The following is an 18,398-nucleotide window of genomic DNA, read 5'->3' on the forward strand; positions in this document are numbered from 1 at the left end:
ATATAGGTATATTTAATGGGGAAAAAAATACAGATCTTGAATCAATAAAAAATAATTCAAAATCGTACTCTAAAATAAAATCAATTAGTATTCGAAAATTAACAATAATTGAAATTTGAGAAATAAAATACCGAAACACTTTTTAGATGAAAAAAAAGATACAAAAAGTTAAAAAAGAGGGAACAGAAATATTTTAAACCAAGTTAACGTTACACCTACTAAAAAAAATTAAACCTCGGCTAAACTTTTTATTTTAAAATAAAACTTTGTATTAGGGGTAAGATCACGTGGCCCAACACTTTTTTGTTATATTTAAAACTTGATGAAATTGCTCTCTTACTATTTGCTTTTTTTAATCCACTATTTAAAGTTATTCAAAAATTTAAAATTAATAAAAAAAAATCTGCTGTTGGAAAAAAGAGTGTTCGGCTACATGTTAGTCAGATGGTGGAGCCATCATGAGTAATGAGAAATCAAAGGCCCATAAACGACAAGTCAATGGCCCTAGTTGGGAGAAGATATTCGAATTTTAGAATTTTTTAAAAAAAACATTTTTAGTAAAATGAATTCTCTACATTTTTCTCATTATAAAAAAAATATATTGAAAACGTCTTAACTTTTATTTCTTTTTTTTTTCACTTATGTAGGATTTTCAAAGTCGTTTTTACCAACTTAAAACATGTATTGATTTTTTTTATCTTTAAAAACAAAAAAATATGAATTCAAATATCTCGGGAAAAGTCTCATTTTATCTAATACTAGGGGTGATCATAAATTTTGTTAGCAATGGAAAACTGAAAATTTTGCATGAAGTTAAATATAGTTAGTTTTGGACTTCTTAAATACAATTCGTGCATACTAAACTTGATTTTTCACTATTAATTAATCAATTTATCAGGCAATAACTCAAAACGTTATCACTTATTAAAAAACTAGCATGAAAATTAATTCTTCCAAAAGTAAAAAATAAATAAAATATTAGAGTTGACTTTATTGTTTCTTCTATCTAATTTTTTTCACTCACTTATACAATAGAAGGAGAAAGAGAGATAATGAATTTGTTTGTATTTTTGAGATTGGATCACAGTGCAGAAATGCAAAAACAAAACCGCAGTCCACATAATTTAAATTATTTGATAAACAATTTATGAAGAAAATTAACAGACTAGAGTGTATTGAAAAAGTATGACATTTTATTTTAATAAAAAAATTGCTTATTTTTAAATTTATAATTTAACCTACATTTTTTTGTTCATTTTATCAAATAGATGAAATTACTGACAACATTTTTTTAATTTCGTCATTTCTCACTTTCTTTTTCTTAATGCAACGGATTCAATTTTCAACTCATTTCTTCTGATCACATTTCGTACCCTTATTATCATGCTGTTAGGATGAAACTAATTTAAGGCATTGCTGATTTAAAAATTTATATCTATTTAATTGAAGACAGTTGTATATAATCAGTGGCGAAACTTGACCAAAAATTCTAAGGGGTTAAATTATATTTGTTATATATAAATTATTTTTTTAATTAAAAAAAGTTAATTTCTTTACATCATTTTTTTATTCAAAATAAACACTCATGACAATATAATCTAAACAATATAACAATAATATATATGAAAGAGTAACATAAAGTTTATCATCAATAATAATATATAAAAAAAACAAAAGTTACCTTTATTCAGAGGGTTCCTTTACGCTCTTTCAATGACTTAAAATCTTCAATAATTGAATCAGAGCTGAAACTAGTTGCAATATCCCTTTCAATATAGATTATCATAGTGCTGTAAAACTTAATTAAGGATCTTTAAGATTTATAATTCTCACACGATAAATCATAATAGAGCACTAACCTTGATCCATGAGAGATCCTGTGAATATGCGTTCTTCAATTTATAATCTTGTGTGCTCTTCAACCACCGTTTCCCAATCTATCTCTTTGCCTTTCTTTCTCTTCTCACACGTACTTGATGGGTTACAGTGAAAAGAACCTTATGGCCAGAGACAGAACCCCAATTCCTTTTATAAACCAACATCCATCAAGTTGGTTTTTATTTGATCTTTATCTTTATTTTATTATCACTTCCCATAATAATAACCAATAAGTCTTTATATTTTATTAAATCACAATTGGGCCCATCATAATATTTCAAATGAGTCACTAATAGAATTAATTCGTCAATTAATTCTAACATTCTCCCACTTGACTCATATGATGTCATAACATTATGTGATTTAATACATAAACATAATGCGCAATAAAAGACTTTGCATAAATTGGTTCCATCATTATTCATAATTAAAGATACAGACATAATAAGAGTCATGGCGGTCACACATCATTTGATCGACATGATCCCTTCCATGTACTACTATATCATCCCTTTCTCCTTAATATGACCTTAAAAACGAGAAGTCCATAATGGGTTCAAACATAATGTCATTTTACAAAACAGTAACATAACATAATTTTTTTTTTCATCATAATTTGCATGCATAAACATAAAGAAGAAAACACAGATTTCAGAAATTTATACATTAGGGAGCTCAAAGTGTCACATAAACATTCAAAACATTAACATTCACTAGTAGACATAATGCCCATATTCTTTACATGACCAGCATACAATTTGGGCGGTAACCCTTTTGTTAAAGGGTCAGCAATCATAAGATCTGTGCTAATATGTTCTATTGACACTTTACGTTTCTGAACTTCTTCTTTAACGGCAAAGTATTTCAATTCCATATGTTTAGCACCTTTAGAATACTTGTCGTTTTTAGAAAAGAAGACTGCTGCGGAATTATCACAATAAATTTTCAGCGGCTTGGAAATACTGTCGACTACTCCAAGTCCTGAAATAAAGTTCCGCAACCAATTAGCTTGAACTGTGGCCTCAAAGCATGCCACAAATTCAGCTTCCATGGTGGATGCAGCAATGACAGACTGCTTCACACTTTTCCATGAAATCGCTCCTCCGGCTAAAAGATACACATAACCAAATGTAGACTTTCTTGTATCCACACAGCCGGCAAAGTCTGAATCTGTATAACCTATCACCTCAAGGTGATCAGATTTTCTATAAGTAAGCATGTGATTCTTTGTTCCTTGTAGGTATCTTAAAACTTTCTTTGCAGCTTTCCAATGCTCCAGACCTGGATTACTTTGGTATCTACCAAGCATACCAACTGCAAAGCTAATATCTGGCCTCGTACAGGTTTGAGCATACATCAAACTCCCAACAACAGATGCATAAGGGATATTTTCCATCTGTTTCCGTTCCAAATCATTCTTTGGACATTGCATGAGACTAAACATGTCTCCTTTCTGTATTGGAACAGGAGATGCTGAACATTTATCCATTCTGAATCTCTCTAAAACTTTATTAATATATGCATTCTGAGACAAACCTAACAATCCTTGTGATCTGTCACGGAATATTTCTATTCTTATCACATAGTATGCCTCACCCATATCTTTCATTTCAAAGTTATTAGAGAGAAACCTCTTAGTCTCACTTAATAGACCAAGATCATTCGTCGCAAGCAAGATATCATCAACATACAGAATCAGAAATATAAACTTAATCCCACTGACCTTCAGATATATACACCGATCAACGGTGTTTTCCTTAAATCCAAAGGACACAATAATATCATTGAACTTAAGATACCATTGCCGAGAAGCTTGTTTAAGTCCATATATCGATCTCTTAAGTTTACACACCATGTGCTCCTTTCCTTCTTCAGCGAACCCCACCGGTTGGTCCATATAAACATCCTCTTCTAAATCCCCATTCAGAAAAGCAGTTTTAACATCCATTTGATGCAACTCAAGATCATAATGAGCTACTAATGCCATGATAATTCTAAAAGAGTCTTTCTTAGAAACAGGCGAAAATGTTTCCTTATAGTCAATGTCATCTTTTTGAGTAAAACCTTTGGCAACAAGACGGGCCTTGTAACGTTCAATATTGTCTTGAGAGTCACGCTTAGTCTTAAAGACCCATTTACACCCAACTCTCTTGCATCCTTCTGGCAATTCCACAAGGTCCCATACGTCATTATGTGTCATTGATTTAAGCTCATCTTTCATGGCATCTAACCACTTATCAGAATTATCACCATTAATGGCTTCTGAAAAAGAAATTGGATCATTATCAATACCTAAGTCATTTTCTGACTCTTGTAGATAAACCACATAGTCATTCGAAATAGCAGACTTTCTATCTCTGTGAGATCTTCTTAATATTATTTCTTGTGGTTGTTCTACTATCGGTTCATTATTAACCTCGGGATCATTAATTTGTTGTTCTTCTTGATTGTTGTGAGTTTCTACAACATGTGGAACAACAACTCTTGATAAAGAAGTACTAGTTATAGGAATTTGTACTCTAACTTCCTTAATCTACATTTCGTGAAGCTTCACTCCCACTGGTTTCGCCATTTTCAATGAACCGAGCATTTCCAGTTTCAACGATTCTTGTACTATGGGTAGGACAGTAAAACATATACCCCTTTGATTTTTCTGGATAACCAATGAAAAATCCACTGATTGTTCTTTCATCCAGTTTCTTTTCTTGCGGATTGTATATTCTTACTTCTGCTTGACAACCCCAAACATGCAGGTGTCTCAAACTGGGTTTCCTATTCGTCCATAACTCAAAAGGAGTCTTTTGAACAGCTTTACTAGGAACCCTGTTCAACAAATACATGGCAGTCTTTAAAGCATACATCCACAATGATACGGGTAAACATGAATTACTTAACATACTCCTAACCATATCCATTAAGGTTCGATTACGCCTTTCTGATACACCATTTTGTTGTGGTGTGCCTGGCATTGTGTATTGAGCACAAATACCACGTTTCTCAAGGAACTTAGCAAACGGACCAGGGTGTTGTCCACTTTCATCATATCTTTCATAATACTCACCACCTCTATCAGACCTTACGATTTTCACCTTTCTGTCTAATTGCCTTTCCACTTCATTTATATAAACTTCCAAGGCATTTACTGACTGAGATTTCTCATGCAGTAAATAGACATGTCCATAACGCGAAAAATCATCAATAAAGGTGATGAAATACTTCTCTTTATTGAAAGAATTTACATCAAACGGACCACATATATCGGTGTGTATGATTTCAAGAAGCTGAGTGCTTCTCGTGGCTCCTTTCTTTGTGTGTTTAGTTTGTTTGCCTTTAATACAATCCACACACACATTCAGATCAGTAAAATCTAAATCCGGAAGAATTTCATTCTTTACTAATCTTTGCATTCTTTCTTTGGAAATATGTCCCAAACGTTTATGCCACAAGAAAGCAGATCGTTCATCCACTAAACTACGTTTAGTGCCAACATTGTGATGCAAAGTCATAAGAGTTTCAACATATAAATTATCCAAATTCAATTTATATAAACCATCATAAAGTGTACTAGATCCAATCATAAAAGTACGCTTAAACAAACTGAAACAACCATTCCCAAACTTAAAAGAATATCCAGCAATATCAAGCTTAGACAAAGAAATTAAATTCCTAGTGATACTAGGTACATAAAAAGTATCCATAAGGTCTAAGTGATATCCAGTGTCGAGGATTAGACGATAAGTCCCGACCGCTTCCACTGGAACTTTCTCTTTATTGCCCATGAAGACAAACTTCTCATTTGGGTTTATGGTTCGGGTTGTAAGAAATCCCTGCATCACATTAGAAACATGAGTCGTACATCCAGAATCAATCCACCACGTATTATGGGGAACTTCAGTTAAGTTTGATTCAAAACATACATAAGCATTATGCTCACCTTTCTTTTCGAACCAAGCCTTACGCTTTATGCAGTCCTTCTGGAAATGTCCAGACTTCCCGCAGAAATGACATTTGTCATTTTTCTTCTGGATTTTAGTTGAGGACTCGTCAATCTTTAGTGGTCCTTTACCCTTTCCATGTTTCTTAGCAACTTTCTTTCCAACAGCTCCTTGATTCTTCACATATTGAATAGAGTGGCTTCCTAAGTTCTTCAGTCGGGTCTCCTCCTGAACTAGCATACTGTGCAATTCATGCACATTCCACTTGTCATTCATGGTGTTGTAGTTCATCTGGAACGGACCATACTCAGACGGTAATGAGTTCAGAATGAACTGCACGAGAAAACCTTCATCCACTGCCATTCCTAAAGACTTAAGTCTTGCTGCGATATTTGTCATCTCGATCACATGCTCATGCATAGTACGCGAACTGTCAAACTTCATAGTGGTCAACGTACTCATCAGTGTCCCAGCGAGAGACTTATCAGCAGTTTGGGAGCGCTCTTCCACAAATTTCATAAATTCTTTTGCGTCATCAGTTTTGGGAAGAGCTGACTTTATATTACTTGCTATGCTCATTCTCATAAACATTAAGCTAAGTCTGTTTGATCTTACCCAGGCTTTGTAATGGGCTTTCTCTTCATTGCTACTAGCATCCGTGATAGCAGCCGGCTTTTCAACTAGAAGAGCTAGATCAAGATCCAACACACCTAAGTGAAATTGGACTTGCTCACTCCAGTCAGGGAAATTCAACCCATTAAAGACTGGAACAGACGAAGCAAGCGCGTGTAAAGATACCGGAACAGAGACTGCAATTAACACATGCCTAACATTAATGCTTTGAGTCATAAAACTAAACGTAAAAACAGATTCAGATATAAACAATCATTCTATGCATACTAATGTTCTCCTTTGGGAGATCCACTAATACACAAACATAAACATAATGATGCTAATCACATTATAACATTATTGATAATTAAAATATGCATCAACTAGAATCACCTACTACCTTTGGGTATATAAATAAAACTAGTGACGCATACAAAATTATCTACAATCATGTTCATTAATTATGAGAACAATTAATCAACCTTTGGGCGATCCTTAAATTTCTTATAATTAATGAATTTTAATTAACCCATAAATTTAATTATTCATAATTTAGCATCCATACTATGGGTAATTAAAATAAAAAACATTAATAATTTGAAATTATATAAACTTTAAAATTTTGGCCACTTTGGTGACTAACAAAATTTATCATACTTGATTTCAAATAAATAAATAAATAAACATTTAATTGCTATAAACTTTATATAGCATCTTCATTAATTTTAATTTAACAATAACAAACATAAATATTATTACAAATTAAACTTTATATTACATAAATAATGTCTTATAAATATTAATTATTTTATTTTTATAAATAATTAATATTAATTTATTTGTAACGTAAACCACTCAAAACATACCTATTTTCCCTACGCACGTTTCAGATATGGGCAGTTTTTATTCCATTCACTACCCCATTTCAAACTCACGTTTACAGGTACGTTTTTTTTTTTTTTTTAAAAAAACTTTCAATGCCATGTTCAATGTTCACACAGTAACAATTTTGTTTTAACTTGCATTCAATGCCATTTGCGTTTACGTGCACAGGAACGGTTTTGTTTTATTTTTACACATCCATTCAATTGCCAATTAAAAACAAAACACCATTACAGTAAATTCCAAGCGAGAATCAATTCTCGTTTCCAACCATGCCATTCACATTCAATTGTAAAGCAGCGGAAAACTTAAATAACCCTTCAAACTTTAATTAGGGTTCATAAAAATTGGAAACGAACATCATAAAAGGAGAATCATAAATCCTACAACATATGCTCTGATACCACATGTAAAACTTAATTAAGGATCTTTAAGATTTATAATTCTCACACGATAAATCATAATAGAGCACTAACCTTGATCCATGAGAGATCCTGTGAATATGCGTTCTTCAATTTATAATCTTGTGTGCTCTTCAACCACCGTTTCCCAATCTATCTCTTTGCCTTTCTTTCTCTTCTCACACGTACTTGATGGGTTACAGTGAAAAGAACCTTATGGCCAGAGACAGAACCCCAATTCCTTTTATAAACCAACGTCCATCAAGTTGGTTTTTATTTTATCTTTATCTTTATTTTATTATCACTTCCCATAATAATAACCAATAAGTCTTTATATTTTATTAATTCACAATTGGGCCCATCATAATATTTCAAATGAGTCACTAATAGAATTAATTCGTCAATTAATTCTAACAAGTGCTTGCTAAAAATTCAACCTCCATCTTATTTCTCAACTTGTTCTTGATTATTTTCATTGCAGAAAAAGATCTTTCAGTTGTAGTTGTAGAAACTGGAAGAGTCATGATAAGACAAAGTAATATATTTATCAAGTAGTAAACTTCAGACTTTTTTGTTGTTGCCAAACATGTACATAACTCTTGCATTGTTGATCAATTCTTCAATATTTAGATTCTCGTGAAGTTTCTCAATTTTGGATGAGGTAGATGCATTTTTTTCATTTTCATCACAAGCCTTCCTCTTGAAAAAAGAATCAATTCTTTTACTCTTATCATAATTTTTCTAATATAAATTTTTCACCTCTCACCTATTTATAAAAAGATAAAGTTATAAATACTTCAAATTAAATCTTAAAAGCAAGACTCAATATTTTAAGAAAACTAATAACTTCTAAATGATTAATTTCCCTTACCTTAGAGTAATTCCTAATCTTGTTCTCCCCTTACACAATTTCAAAGCTTAAAATAGTTCTATCTACACAAAGAAGAGTTTGATCAACAATTAAAGCATGATTTTATGACCTCTAACACATACATGCTTAGAGCGTAGAAAAGTCACATACAAGAGAGAAACATATTGCTTCAAAAATAAAAAGGAAAAGATGAATGTACTCAAAAGAAGAAATTGTTCAGTCCAAAATATTTCTTAACTCTTCAATTTTGTGGTAGTGCAATTTGATTTTGAAAATAATAAGGAATTGATGGTAAAAATTGAGAGGAAAATAAAACGGGAGAAAAAGATGAAGGCACATAAGAGAGAAACCAAATAAAAAAGTATAAGAAATTATAATAAAAAAAAACGTGATTTTTAAATTTTTAAAAAAAATTTCAAACTAAATTAATTTAAATAAAATAATAATATATAAATAAAGTAATAATATATAAATAAAGTAGTAATATATAAATATATTTTTAAAAATATATATAAAATAAAATAAAATAAAATAAAATAATATAAATAAAATAATAATTTATAAATATTATTTTTTAAATATATAGTAAATAAAATAAAATAAAAATGGTTGGGGAGCCGCGGCTCCCTGTCCCTTCATACTTCAGCCATTGTCTATAGTAATAACTATTTAAAAAAAAAAAAAAAAAAAGTATGTAATGCATGAATAGTGTGGCTCACTCAGAGAATCTGTGGATTCCCAGTGTTTCCTTTTGGGAATGAGTCCTGCAGTTTGGGGGATACTGCCCCATGCTCAAAGGCCATCTCAAGTCTTCATCTTTTAGACGCTTCTAGTTTTAGAATCTTTATCTATATTTATATTCTTCAGTACAACACAGAATATATCTTTTCAAAGATTTTATTTATTTTCGCCTCCTGTTATTGTAATTTAATTCTCACTTGTTTTCTGGTAGAACCCGGAAAGCAAAATTAAACAACATAGAATTAAAAAAAAAACTTTGGAATTTTCTGTTTTCTACGAGAAAGTAATAAGTTAATCAATTTTTATAATTATATATTAGTCATCTTATTATTTATTATTTTTATTATATCAAACTTTGAAACTACTTTTTCCTTCTTTACTAGAAAAAACTATTCTGTACGAATCAAAGAACTTGCTAATGTTCTTTTCAACATAGGAATGTTGTGTTTTTTTTTGAATTTTCTTTCTGTTTCTTCATTTCTTAAGTTTCCAAATCTGGAAATAACCAGGCGTTAATCTGGATTTGGTACAGTGATGTTCTACAAAGTGGTAAAGAAATCAAACTCCATTCATTATGAAATATAAAGGTGTATTACATTTTGATGCATGAATTTGGTATACATGGTTGAATTCTTCTGCTAATAGTATTCTCCTCTGATGTAGTCATTGAGTCGCTTCAATTCTCCACTTTGCTGCTCCATCACCGCTCGCACCACATCTACAATGGAAATCATACCAACTATTTTCCCATCTATAACTGGAACATGCCGAATGCGATTCTCTGCAAGCAAATATTTGTTAGGACGAGATAGCAGTTCTATTATCGAAGACATACAACATCAATGACACATAAGCCTAATCATCATATAAGATATTGACATCACTCTCAATCCAAAACCTTAAAACAATAAATATATGAATCTTTATTCTTATTTATTCTTATATAATGCTCTACTTTCTATTTTTTACTACCGTTGGATTCCTAAAAATATTTACCTTTTATCCCTTAATCTCTCTGACAAATATCAGAAGAAGGAACACTTACCTGTCATAATTTTCATTGCTTGAAGAATGTTGGTGCCAGAAGTCACAGTTATCAGGTTATTCTGTTCACGAGTACCCTCGTCATCATTCACAAGAAAAAATGCAAGAATATGATATCAAATGCATTGAAAATGAGAGAGCATAGAATAACCTCATCAGTCATTATTTGACCAACTTGTGTGTATAATGGAGATCTTCCTTGTGCAACTATTTTCTTCAAGCAGTCTTGTTGTTCATGCATGCATTCAACAAAACGGTTCAATTTAGCTCATAGTAACAAAAGTTCTAATTTTTGTTTGAAATGGTAATGAATTTTCTATACAAACAAAAGGGTATTAAAAGGTGTTGGAAGGAACATCATGTACCTCTTTCTGTGACAATCCCTGCTATGTGCTGCCCCTGTGGCTTTAGTACAACCAATGATCCAATGTTATTATCAGCCATCTGAATCCTTGTACAATGTTAGTGAAGAAGCATTCTTATGAAAGTAATTAGAGTGAATCTTTATTGAGCAAATTGAACTATCTTACGTTTTTCATTGCATTAATGACAGCATCATCGGTTCGACACCAAAGCCAGGAACCGATATTCTCTTCACCTTTTGTCATTAGAACCTCTGACACTGTTACATTCTCCAATCCCTTCTGTTGTGTGCGTGGAGAGGACGTAACACATCCAAAATTTGAACTTTTTTTGTTTAGGTTAGAGATTGCATTTCCTTGAAATTGTTGAAATATTGCGCCCCTAAGAGGATTTTGGCGAAGTCGCAGTATCCTACACACCCCCAGCATTTGTTGTTTACTTCTGTTCAATCAAAACAAAAGTTAGTTCTGGCTAATGTATACGGAGCTATTATCATCTCTGGTATTTCATATAACCACAACAGTTTCTTGTATCTTGCATTTTGAATTCTTTTCTTAAAGGAGAATACGAAGAAAGGAACTTTGTAGTTGCTTAAACGTGGAATTGCCAACCCCATTGGATCACGTTTTTCTCATTCTTTTGTCCAACTTTACAGACTCGTGGATGATTATTTTAAGCTTAGTTCCATATATTCCAGATCAAACTCAATGAAATCAATTTATTAACACGTTTATGATAATGGAAGCTTGAGAGGCCAAGAATATGCTTGGGATTTCTTTCGTGAGAGGCATACGTAAAGCACAAACTAAGATAAGAATGGTTTGCATGTGTTTGATTAAAACGTAAATCTCTGAGTTCAAGCAAAGCACAAATGAAGAAGTTTCCAAGGAAATCAGTAAGAAAAAGTTTGGGAATGAAAAGTGGGTTAGTCAAACCAAAATTCTAACAAAAGTCCTCCAATGCATCCAAGGTATAAATTCCTTGTTCAGTATATATACACAGCTAGAACAATCTTTCGATTCTAAGATCAGCCAAAATATAACAAGTTGTGTGTATTTCCGGTGAAAAGAAACGAAAAAACTCATTCTGTTCTTCCATCAGATATTAACCATACCAACATCCATGACAGGAAAAAACCAGCAATGTGGTTTTAGGATCCCTTGGATCACAGGTCCTTCCACTGAATCTCATTCTCCTCCAAAACGAAAATCAAAATCTCGACCACCGTTTCGTCCTCCTGGAATAGCCTCTACCCAATCACGGCCTCCTCCAAAAACTAAACCTCAACAAGTCTCGGATTCTCTTCCATCATCACACTCACCAGCACCTTCTGTCACCATTGATTCGCCACCATCAACTCCAACACCTTCGAACCCAAATGCGAAGGAATTTGAGTTGGATACTACTCCTACTCAGAATTTCAACGCCCCTTTGGAAATACCAACCGAACCCCACCACCCTAAATCCAACGCCAACCCCATAGAGAGAAAGATGATGTTTTCCACCTCGACTCCTAGCGCGAAAGACACGAAGCTCGTGGCATCAGCTTCAACATCAGCAAATCCAACGAGCAGGAACGTTTCAACTATATCATTATCCGACGAGGAAAATCCCGCCAAGGATGATGGTGATGATGATGACATTTCAGCTCTCAACCCGACACTGAACGTGGACGACAAAACGGTGAGTGTGGTAACTCTGGCCGGTGACAACAGAGGAGTGACAATGCACGTGGCGGGTTCTCACTCAACTAGGCCCAATCCCGAAGGGAAGAAGAGCACATCCACGGAGAAAGACGAAGCGGGTAAGACATACGTTAACAGTAACATTCAGAGCATCAACAATTCGATCATGTCCCATGGCACCATCACTGGAAGAGACCCTGGTGTTCGTGTTATTCTCCCTGATGTGAAAGAACCGTGCTTGGAAAAACCCAAGGCCGAAATGAGCATAAACCGGGTTGAGAGGGTCCCTTACAGGCCCGTGGTTCGAAGAAGATGTCTGAGGGGACTTTTTCTTGAACCGAGTGACTCCGAACCTGATAACCCTCACAAACCTCGCCGCCATGGTTGTAAGTTTAGATGTGGGGACAATTCAAATGATAAGGACTCTGCAATGGGATAAGAAAAAACAGAGTCTTGTTTACGTGGTACCGTTCCAAGATTTTTGTGTTGGAATTTCGTGTCTATAACACGCGTTATTTGTGCTGTGATTTTTAATTGTATATTTGTTTATTGGGGTAACTCGCAATGACCGTTCATTGAGCCGTTAACAATTTGTTTTTGTGTTAATTGTCAATAAAAATATTCAGCTCCAGTAAGAAAACACAATGAATGTGTCGTTTGATTGAAAAATCTTTCAAATTGTCAATAGATTATCCTGCCAAACTGCAGAAAGTGTGCTTTTAATCACTGGAAATTAAAAAGAGAAAAACATGTCCAAAGAAATTGATAATGAGGTATCTAAAGCCTGTGCTGAAAATCTAGGAGTGAAAAAACACTCGCCGCCTTTCAAAAGTCTGTGTGCTGCACGAAACTAAGACCTAGTATATTCATTTTTTATTTTTCATGTCCAAACTACAAGCGGTAATGTTTGTCCTTAGTAAGATCATACTCATCATTATCATTCTCACACTGTCTCATTTGTAGGCATTATCACAAATAAAAACTTGCCCAGAGATAACTACAAAACAGAGAAACAAGCTGGAGTTTCCTCATTATCAGCACTTATATATATAGATTATAGAGCTTCGTGTTTATTACAATAAAGAAAGAAATTCAGCAACAACAATGGGTTCTCTTATGGCAGGATGGAACTCTCCAACCTTAGATCCTGAATCAGGTACCGATAATTAATCAATACTATACTAATACCTACCAAGTTATGCACTTTAGCATTACCTTTTTGTGCCTTGTGATTTTTAAAGAGGCTTATATTTTCTACCATTGCAGCTTCAATTGAGAGGAATCGATCACTCACAAAAGAACAAATTGATGCTTACTGGAAAACAAAAGAGAAGACCGAGTCAGAACACATTCGGGCTATTTCTGAATTATCTGGAACTATTCAGGTTTGACTTTTAAATTCACCACTCCAATTTTCCCTTTTCTACACGTGTCACAAATTGAATGTAACAACAACAAAAAAACTACTAATATATTTCTTTGTTTACCAATGGATACTGCACAGACCCACAAATTCGATGATTCAGAGAATTCTGGTATGTCAAGTACCGTGGCCTTGAACCGCATAAAGAAGCCCTTGAACATGGATGTTGATGAGAAAAGTTTGAAGAAGTTTGTGAAGAAAAATTGCTGGTATATTATGTTACCTGTGGTAATTGCCCAATTGGTGAATTATAAGTTATATTAATTGTGTGGAAAGTAATACCATTTTTCAAATGGGTGGTGTGCGTGCAGGTGGACCAAGAGCAGCTCGGCATTTCTGAATGAACCGCCAGTGATTGAAGCTTCTTCCAACAACTATGCTTCACAGTTTCACGTAGCTAACGTGAGATCAACAAAATTTAAAACCGGAAATGAAATTAGTGCTTCATGATCTTGCTTCAGTTATGATGTACATATAGTTGGTGTCTACACATGTGTATCTGTTTTGTCACACTTATAATTTTCCATAAGAACTGTGTTTTGGTTTATCTGAAAGAGAATATTTAAATGGTTTCACTTTCTGGTTAAGTGTGTTTGAGAGTTTATTTGTGTACCTTTTCATCTTGCTTAAAATGATTAACTCCTTTATGATTTTCTTAGCGGCTTGCTCACCAAACTTTTTGGAACACTAATATACAAGATCATTCGATAAAAGTATATTGATAAATATAATATTAAATAAAATCTGACTTAATAATTTTTAATATAATTTTATTATTTTTAAAAGACAAAAATACTTATAAATCTTATATATATATATATATATATATATATATATATATATTTAATATTTTATTTAATATTTACAAATAAAAATTTAAAAACTAATTAAATAATAAAATAATTATATTTTAATATTATTAAAAATTAAATATAATTAAATATAAAAAAAGTTAAATTAACAGAAAAATTAACAACAAATATAGTGTTAAACATTTAAAAATTAAAAAATAAAATAAAATAAGAAAGTATAAATTAACAGAAAAATCAATAACAAAAATTAGTTTTAAACATCTAAAAATGTTACAAAAAAAACAATTAAAGTGTCAATTTGAGATTTAATTGAATCTTTTTCCTTTTTAATAGAAACCTTAAAAATTTTAAAGTTCTTGTTTTGTAAGAGTATATTATTGTTTAAAAATTTAAAAATTTAAAAGAGTATTTTTGTCTTTATAAAATTTATTATGTGTATTTATACTATTTTAATTACTGTATTTAATTATTTCATCTTTCAATGTAAAAATGATGATACCAAAACATATTTATTATTCATTAATCAGAATAATGGTTAGCATCTTCTTTCGTAAATTTAATGTGAAAAATTGATTAAAACCTTTTTCTACTTTGAAAATAATGTTTTTATTAAAATAATAACACTTATAGTAATTGTTTTATTTAAATCTACATTTATATTAAAATGTGTAAATATAATCATAGATAAATGTATGAATATATTTCATTTTTTGTATTAAACAACATTCACACAAAACTTAAATTATTTATATTTTTATATGATAAGTTATGAAAGTATAACTTTTTATATATGTTAAAATATAATAATTAAATTCTTTAATTTGCTTGCTTATAAAAATATGTTTAAATTGTATTATCAAAATTTAGCTTTAATCCTTGCAAATTTATTTTAGTTGACTTTTTGTTAACGTGTCAAATAAATAAGAGATTGAATGACACTTTATTTAAAATAGAAAGAAAATAGGATCTATTTAAAAGATAAATTGAGTTTGAAGGTCATTAAAAAAATATGGGTAAAATATGTTTTTGGTCCCTCAAGTTTCAGCGAAATTTGGAATTAGTCCCTCATTAAAACTTTTGATCAATTTAGTCCTTCATCTTTCAAAATACGTGAATTTAGTCATTTTAACCAAATTTAGATTATAAAGAAAGAAAGACACTTTTAATATTTTGATTTAAATATTATTTTAGTCCCTCTTTTAGTTCATTTTTATTTAATTTGTTTTTTTTTTCGTTTAATTTGGTTATTGATTTATTAAATTATATTCAATTTCGTTTTTTTATTGTGCCGTTTAGATAGATAATGTTAGAGTGTACATCTTGGCACGATTTACATGATGTAACATGGTTTATCTCATGACTGGTTATGTTTTATTTAAATAAGTTTATATTTTAGTCAAATTTATTCAATTCAATTCCTATTTGAATTAAATTTAGGGTTAAATATGTTTTTGGTCCCTCAAGTTTCAGCAAAATTTGGAATTAGTCCCTGATCAAAACTTTTGACCAATTTAGTCATTCATCTTTCAAAATGCGTGAATTTAGTCCTTTTAATCAACTTTTGTTTAAGTTTATCTGACGTTTCAAGTACATTTCATGATAGTATTTAAATTATTTACACTATTTGACACATTTTTGCTTCAATGTTAACTTAAATACTATCATGAAATGTGCTTGAAATGTTAGATAAACTTAACAAAAATTTTGTTAAAAGGACTAAATTCACGCATTTTGAAAGATGAAGGACTAAATTGATATAAAGTTTTGATGAGGGACTAATTCCAAAATTCACTGAAACTTGAGGGACCAAAAACATAATTAACCCAAAAAACATTATACAAGATAAATGTAATTTTTAATTTTTTTTATAGAATTTTAAAACAATTTTTTGAAAAAAAAAAGTTAATAAATTTGTCATACCTTTTTCATATAAAAAAAAATCGGTATACTTATTTATCTGAAAAAAAAAATCATTTTAAAAGACCAAGAGTTAAACATGTTTTTTTGTTGAGATGAGTCTTTTTCAAATTTTTTATCTAATTTAATTATAATTTTAGAATGTACAAATTTAATTTTTTTAATCAAATAAATTTAATAAAATTTGAAATATATATATATATATATATATATATATATATATATATATATTTATTTATTTGTAAGATCGAAGAAATAAATATTGTCAAAGCGACTAATTACATATAAAACTAGAAAAAAAAAAGTTTTAATTATTAAAATTTGTGAAAACAATTTTTTTTAATATTAAAATTTTCAGGATTCACGTATTTATCTAGTAAGAAATATAAATAAATACAATAAAATTAAGATTATTTTTTTCGATTTAAAGATAAAAAATATTTTTTTTTAAAGATAAGTGAATTACAGGTTGAGTTAAGTGAACATAACCCAAAATCCACATAATTTATGATTTAAGTGAGCCCAACTCCTTTGCTGATAATAAAAGTTAATAATTTTTCAATCGAATAACTTGAACCATGGTGAGGTAAATTAACTCAGAATATCTAACTACAGAAATCAGAAGCAACTAATATTTTGAAAAACAAAAAACTGCGGCGGCTTTGTTTTGTATAGTCTGTGTGCTGTCCGAAACTAGTGTGAATATTTTAATTTACGTTAAAATTATAAGCGTGTGTGATTTTTGTGTTCATACGGAAGAAGCTGGTTTTCATAATCGTTATCACTTAACCAACACTCTTGGATGACACATTGGCAATAGTCATCACAAATAAAAAACCTGGCAATAGATAAGATAAACAAGTAGGAGCTTTGTCACTTACACTAAACCACCACTTATATATATATAACATACCTTATACAACTTTCTTCATATCCATTTCGAAACTTAAGATTTTGTTAAGAAATTCAGCTACAACAATGGGTTCTCTTATGGCAGGATGGGACTCTCCAACCTTGGATCCTCAATCAGGTACTAAGAATAAGTACTATATATAGATACATCCTAGTACTATGTTATGCACGTGAGATGATGATTAAAGCACGTGCTTGCTAACTAGGGTTCTTATTTTTAACTGTTTCAGCATTAATAGAGAGGAATCGATCGCTCACCAAAGAAGAAATTAATGCTTTCTGGACAGCGAAGAAGGAGACAGAGTTAGAACACCTCAAAGCTATTTCCAAATTATCTCAGACTATTCAGGTTTCACTTCTAAATTAACATTCATTTTTATAAATGTCAGAGATTTAAATATATATAAAAAAAAAAAGAGCTTAATTTAGTTTGATGTTTGTAATGAATAATGGACAGGCCCACGCATTCAACGATTCAGATCATCCTCAGAATGTTGACAAAAACAGTTTGGAGCAGCTTATGAACAAAAGTTGCTGGTAAATTAAATTGCATCTTAGAAAAGAATTACATTAACAGGTTGAATGAAATTAAAGAAGTATCTTAAATTAGTATTATATGGATCCCTTTAATTTAGATTATGTGAGTGCAGGTGGACTAAGAGCAGGTGGGCATTTCTAAATGAACCACCATTGATGGAAGGTTCTTCCAACAACTATGTTTCACAGTTTGATGTGGCTAAGTTGGGATCATCGAAAACTAATACCACAAATGGAGTTAGAGCGTGACATGGATATTTGTTAATTGTTAATGTTAATTACCTGTGTATTGAATATGAGTAATGCCGTCTGTTTTGTCGTAAGAATTGTATATATATGGTTTGTTTGAAAAACAATTTCGTTTTACTTTGTGGTTAAGGAAAAA

General features: G+C 31.2%; 5 protein-coding genes across 7 annotated transcripts; 3 read left to right on the plus strand and 2 right to left on the minus strand.

Moving 5' to 3' along the window:
• Window positions 1-5,450: 5,450 nt before the first annotated feature.
• LOC146883993 (uncharacterized) lies at window positions 5,451-6,907 on the minus strand. Its single transcript, XM_085666912.1, has 2 exons — window positions 5,813-6,907; window positions 5,451-5,705 (listed from the first exon to the last, which is right to left on the minus strand). The coding sequence occupies exons 1-2, from the start codon at window positions 6,660-6,662 to the stop codon at window positions 5,671-5,673; spliced, it is 885 nt and encodes a 294-aa protein (XP_085523038.1). The 5' UTR covers window positions 6,663-6,907; the 3' UTR covers window positions 5,451-5,670.
• Window positions 6,908-9,870: 2,963 nt separating this feature from the next.
• On the minus strand, window positions 9,871-11,982 carry LOC114196209 (Cystathionine beta-synthase (CBS) family protein). 2 transcript variants are annotated; one of them, XM_028086775.2, is made up of 6 exons: window positions 11,842-11,982; window positions 10,895-11,168; window positions 10,730-10,808; window positions 10,516-10,589; window positions 10,366-10,426; window positions 9,871-10,101 (listed from the first exon to the last, which is right to left on the minus strand). In XM_028086775.2, the coding sequence occupies exons 2-6, from the start codon at window positions 11,153-11,155 to the stop codon at window positions 9,959-9,961; spliced, it is 618 nt and encodes a 205-aa protein (XP_027942576.1). In that variant the 5' UTR covers window positions 11,156-11,168; window positions 11,842-11,982; the 3' UTR covers window positions 9,871-9,958. The 2 variants fall into 2 exon arrangements, with proteins under 2 accessions (XP_027942576.1, XP_085523211.1); XM_085667085.1 differs by lacking the exon at window positions 11,842-11,982 and having other exon boundaries at window positions 10,895-11,640.
• LOC114196210 (uncharacterized) lies at window positions 11,850-13,108 on the plus strand. Its single transcript, XM_028086776.2, has one exon. The coding sequence runs from the start codon at window positions 11,850-11,852 to the stop codon at window positions 12,849-12,851; it is 1,002 nt and encodes a 333-aa protein (XP_027942577.1). The 3' UTR covers window positions 12,852-13,108.
• Window positions 13,109-13,408: 300 nt separating this feature from the next.
• On the plus strand, window positions 13,409-14,422 carry LOC114162577 (uncharacterized). 2 transcript variants are annotated; one of them, XM_028046509.2, is made up of 4 exons: window positions 13,409-13,568; window positions 13,679-13,797; window positions 13,917-14,063; window positions 14,147-14,422. In XM_028046509.2, the coding sequence occupies exons 1-4, from the start codon at window positions 13,517-13,519 to the stop codon at window positions 14,177-14,179; spliced, it is 351 nt and encodes a 116-aa protein (XP_027902310.1). In that variant the 5' UTR covers window positions 13,409-13,516; the 3' UTR covers window positions 14,180-14,422. The 2 variants fall into 2 exon arrangements, with proteins under 2 accessions (XP_027902310.1, XP_027902309.1); XM_028046508.2 differs by having other exon boundaries at window positions 13,917-14,044.
• Window positions 14,423-17,436: 3,014 nt separating this feature from the next.
• Window positions 17,437-18,398, plus strand: LOC114162578 (uncharacterized). Its single transcript, XM_028046510.2, has 4 exons — window positions 17,437-17,594; window positions 17,707-17,825; window positions 17,934-18,013; window positions 18,127-18,398. Exons 1-4 carry the CDS (start codon window positions 17,543-17,545, stop codon window positions 18,260-18,262), a joined length of 387 nt encoding a protein of 128 aa, XP_027902311.1. The 5' UTR covers window positions 17,437-17,542; the 3' UTR covers window positions 18,263-18,398.

The sequence above is a fragment of the Vigna unguiculata genome, chromosome 9 (genome assembly GCF_037176805.1).
Source record: "Vigna unguiculata cultivar grain cowpea cultivar isolate G323 ecotype 2 chromosome 9, ASM3717680v1, whole genome shotgun sequence".
Classification (NCBI taxonomy): domain Eukaryota; kingdom Viridiplantae; phylum Streptophyta; class Magnoliopsida; order Fabales; family Fabaceae; genus Vigna; species Vigna unguiculata.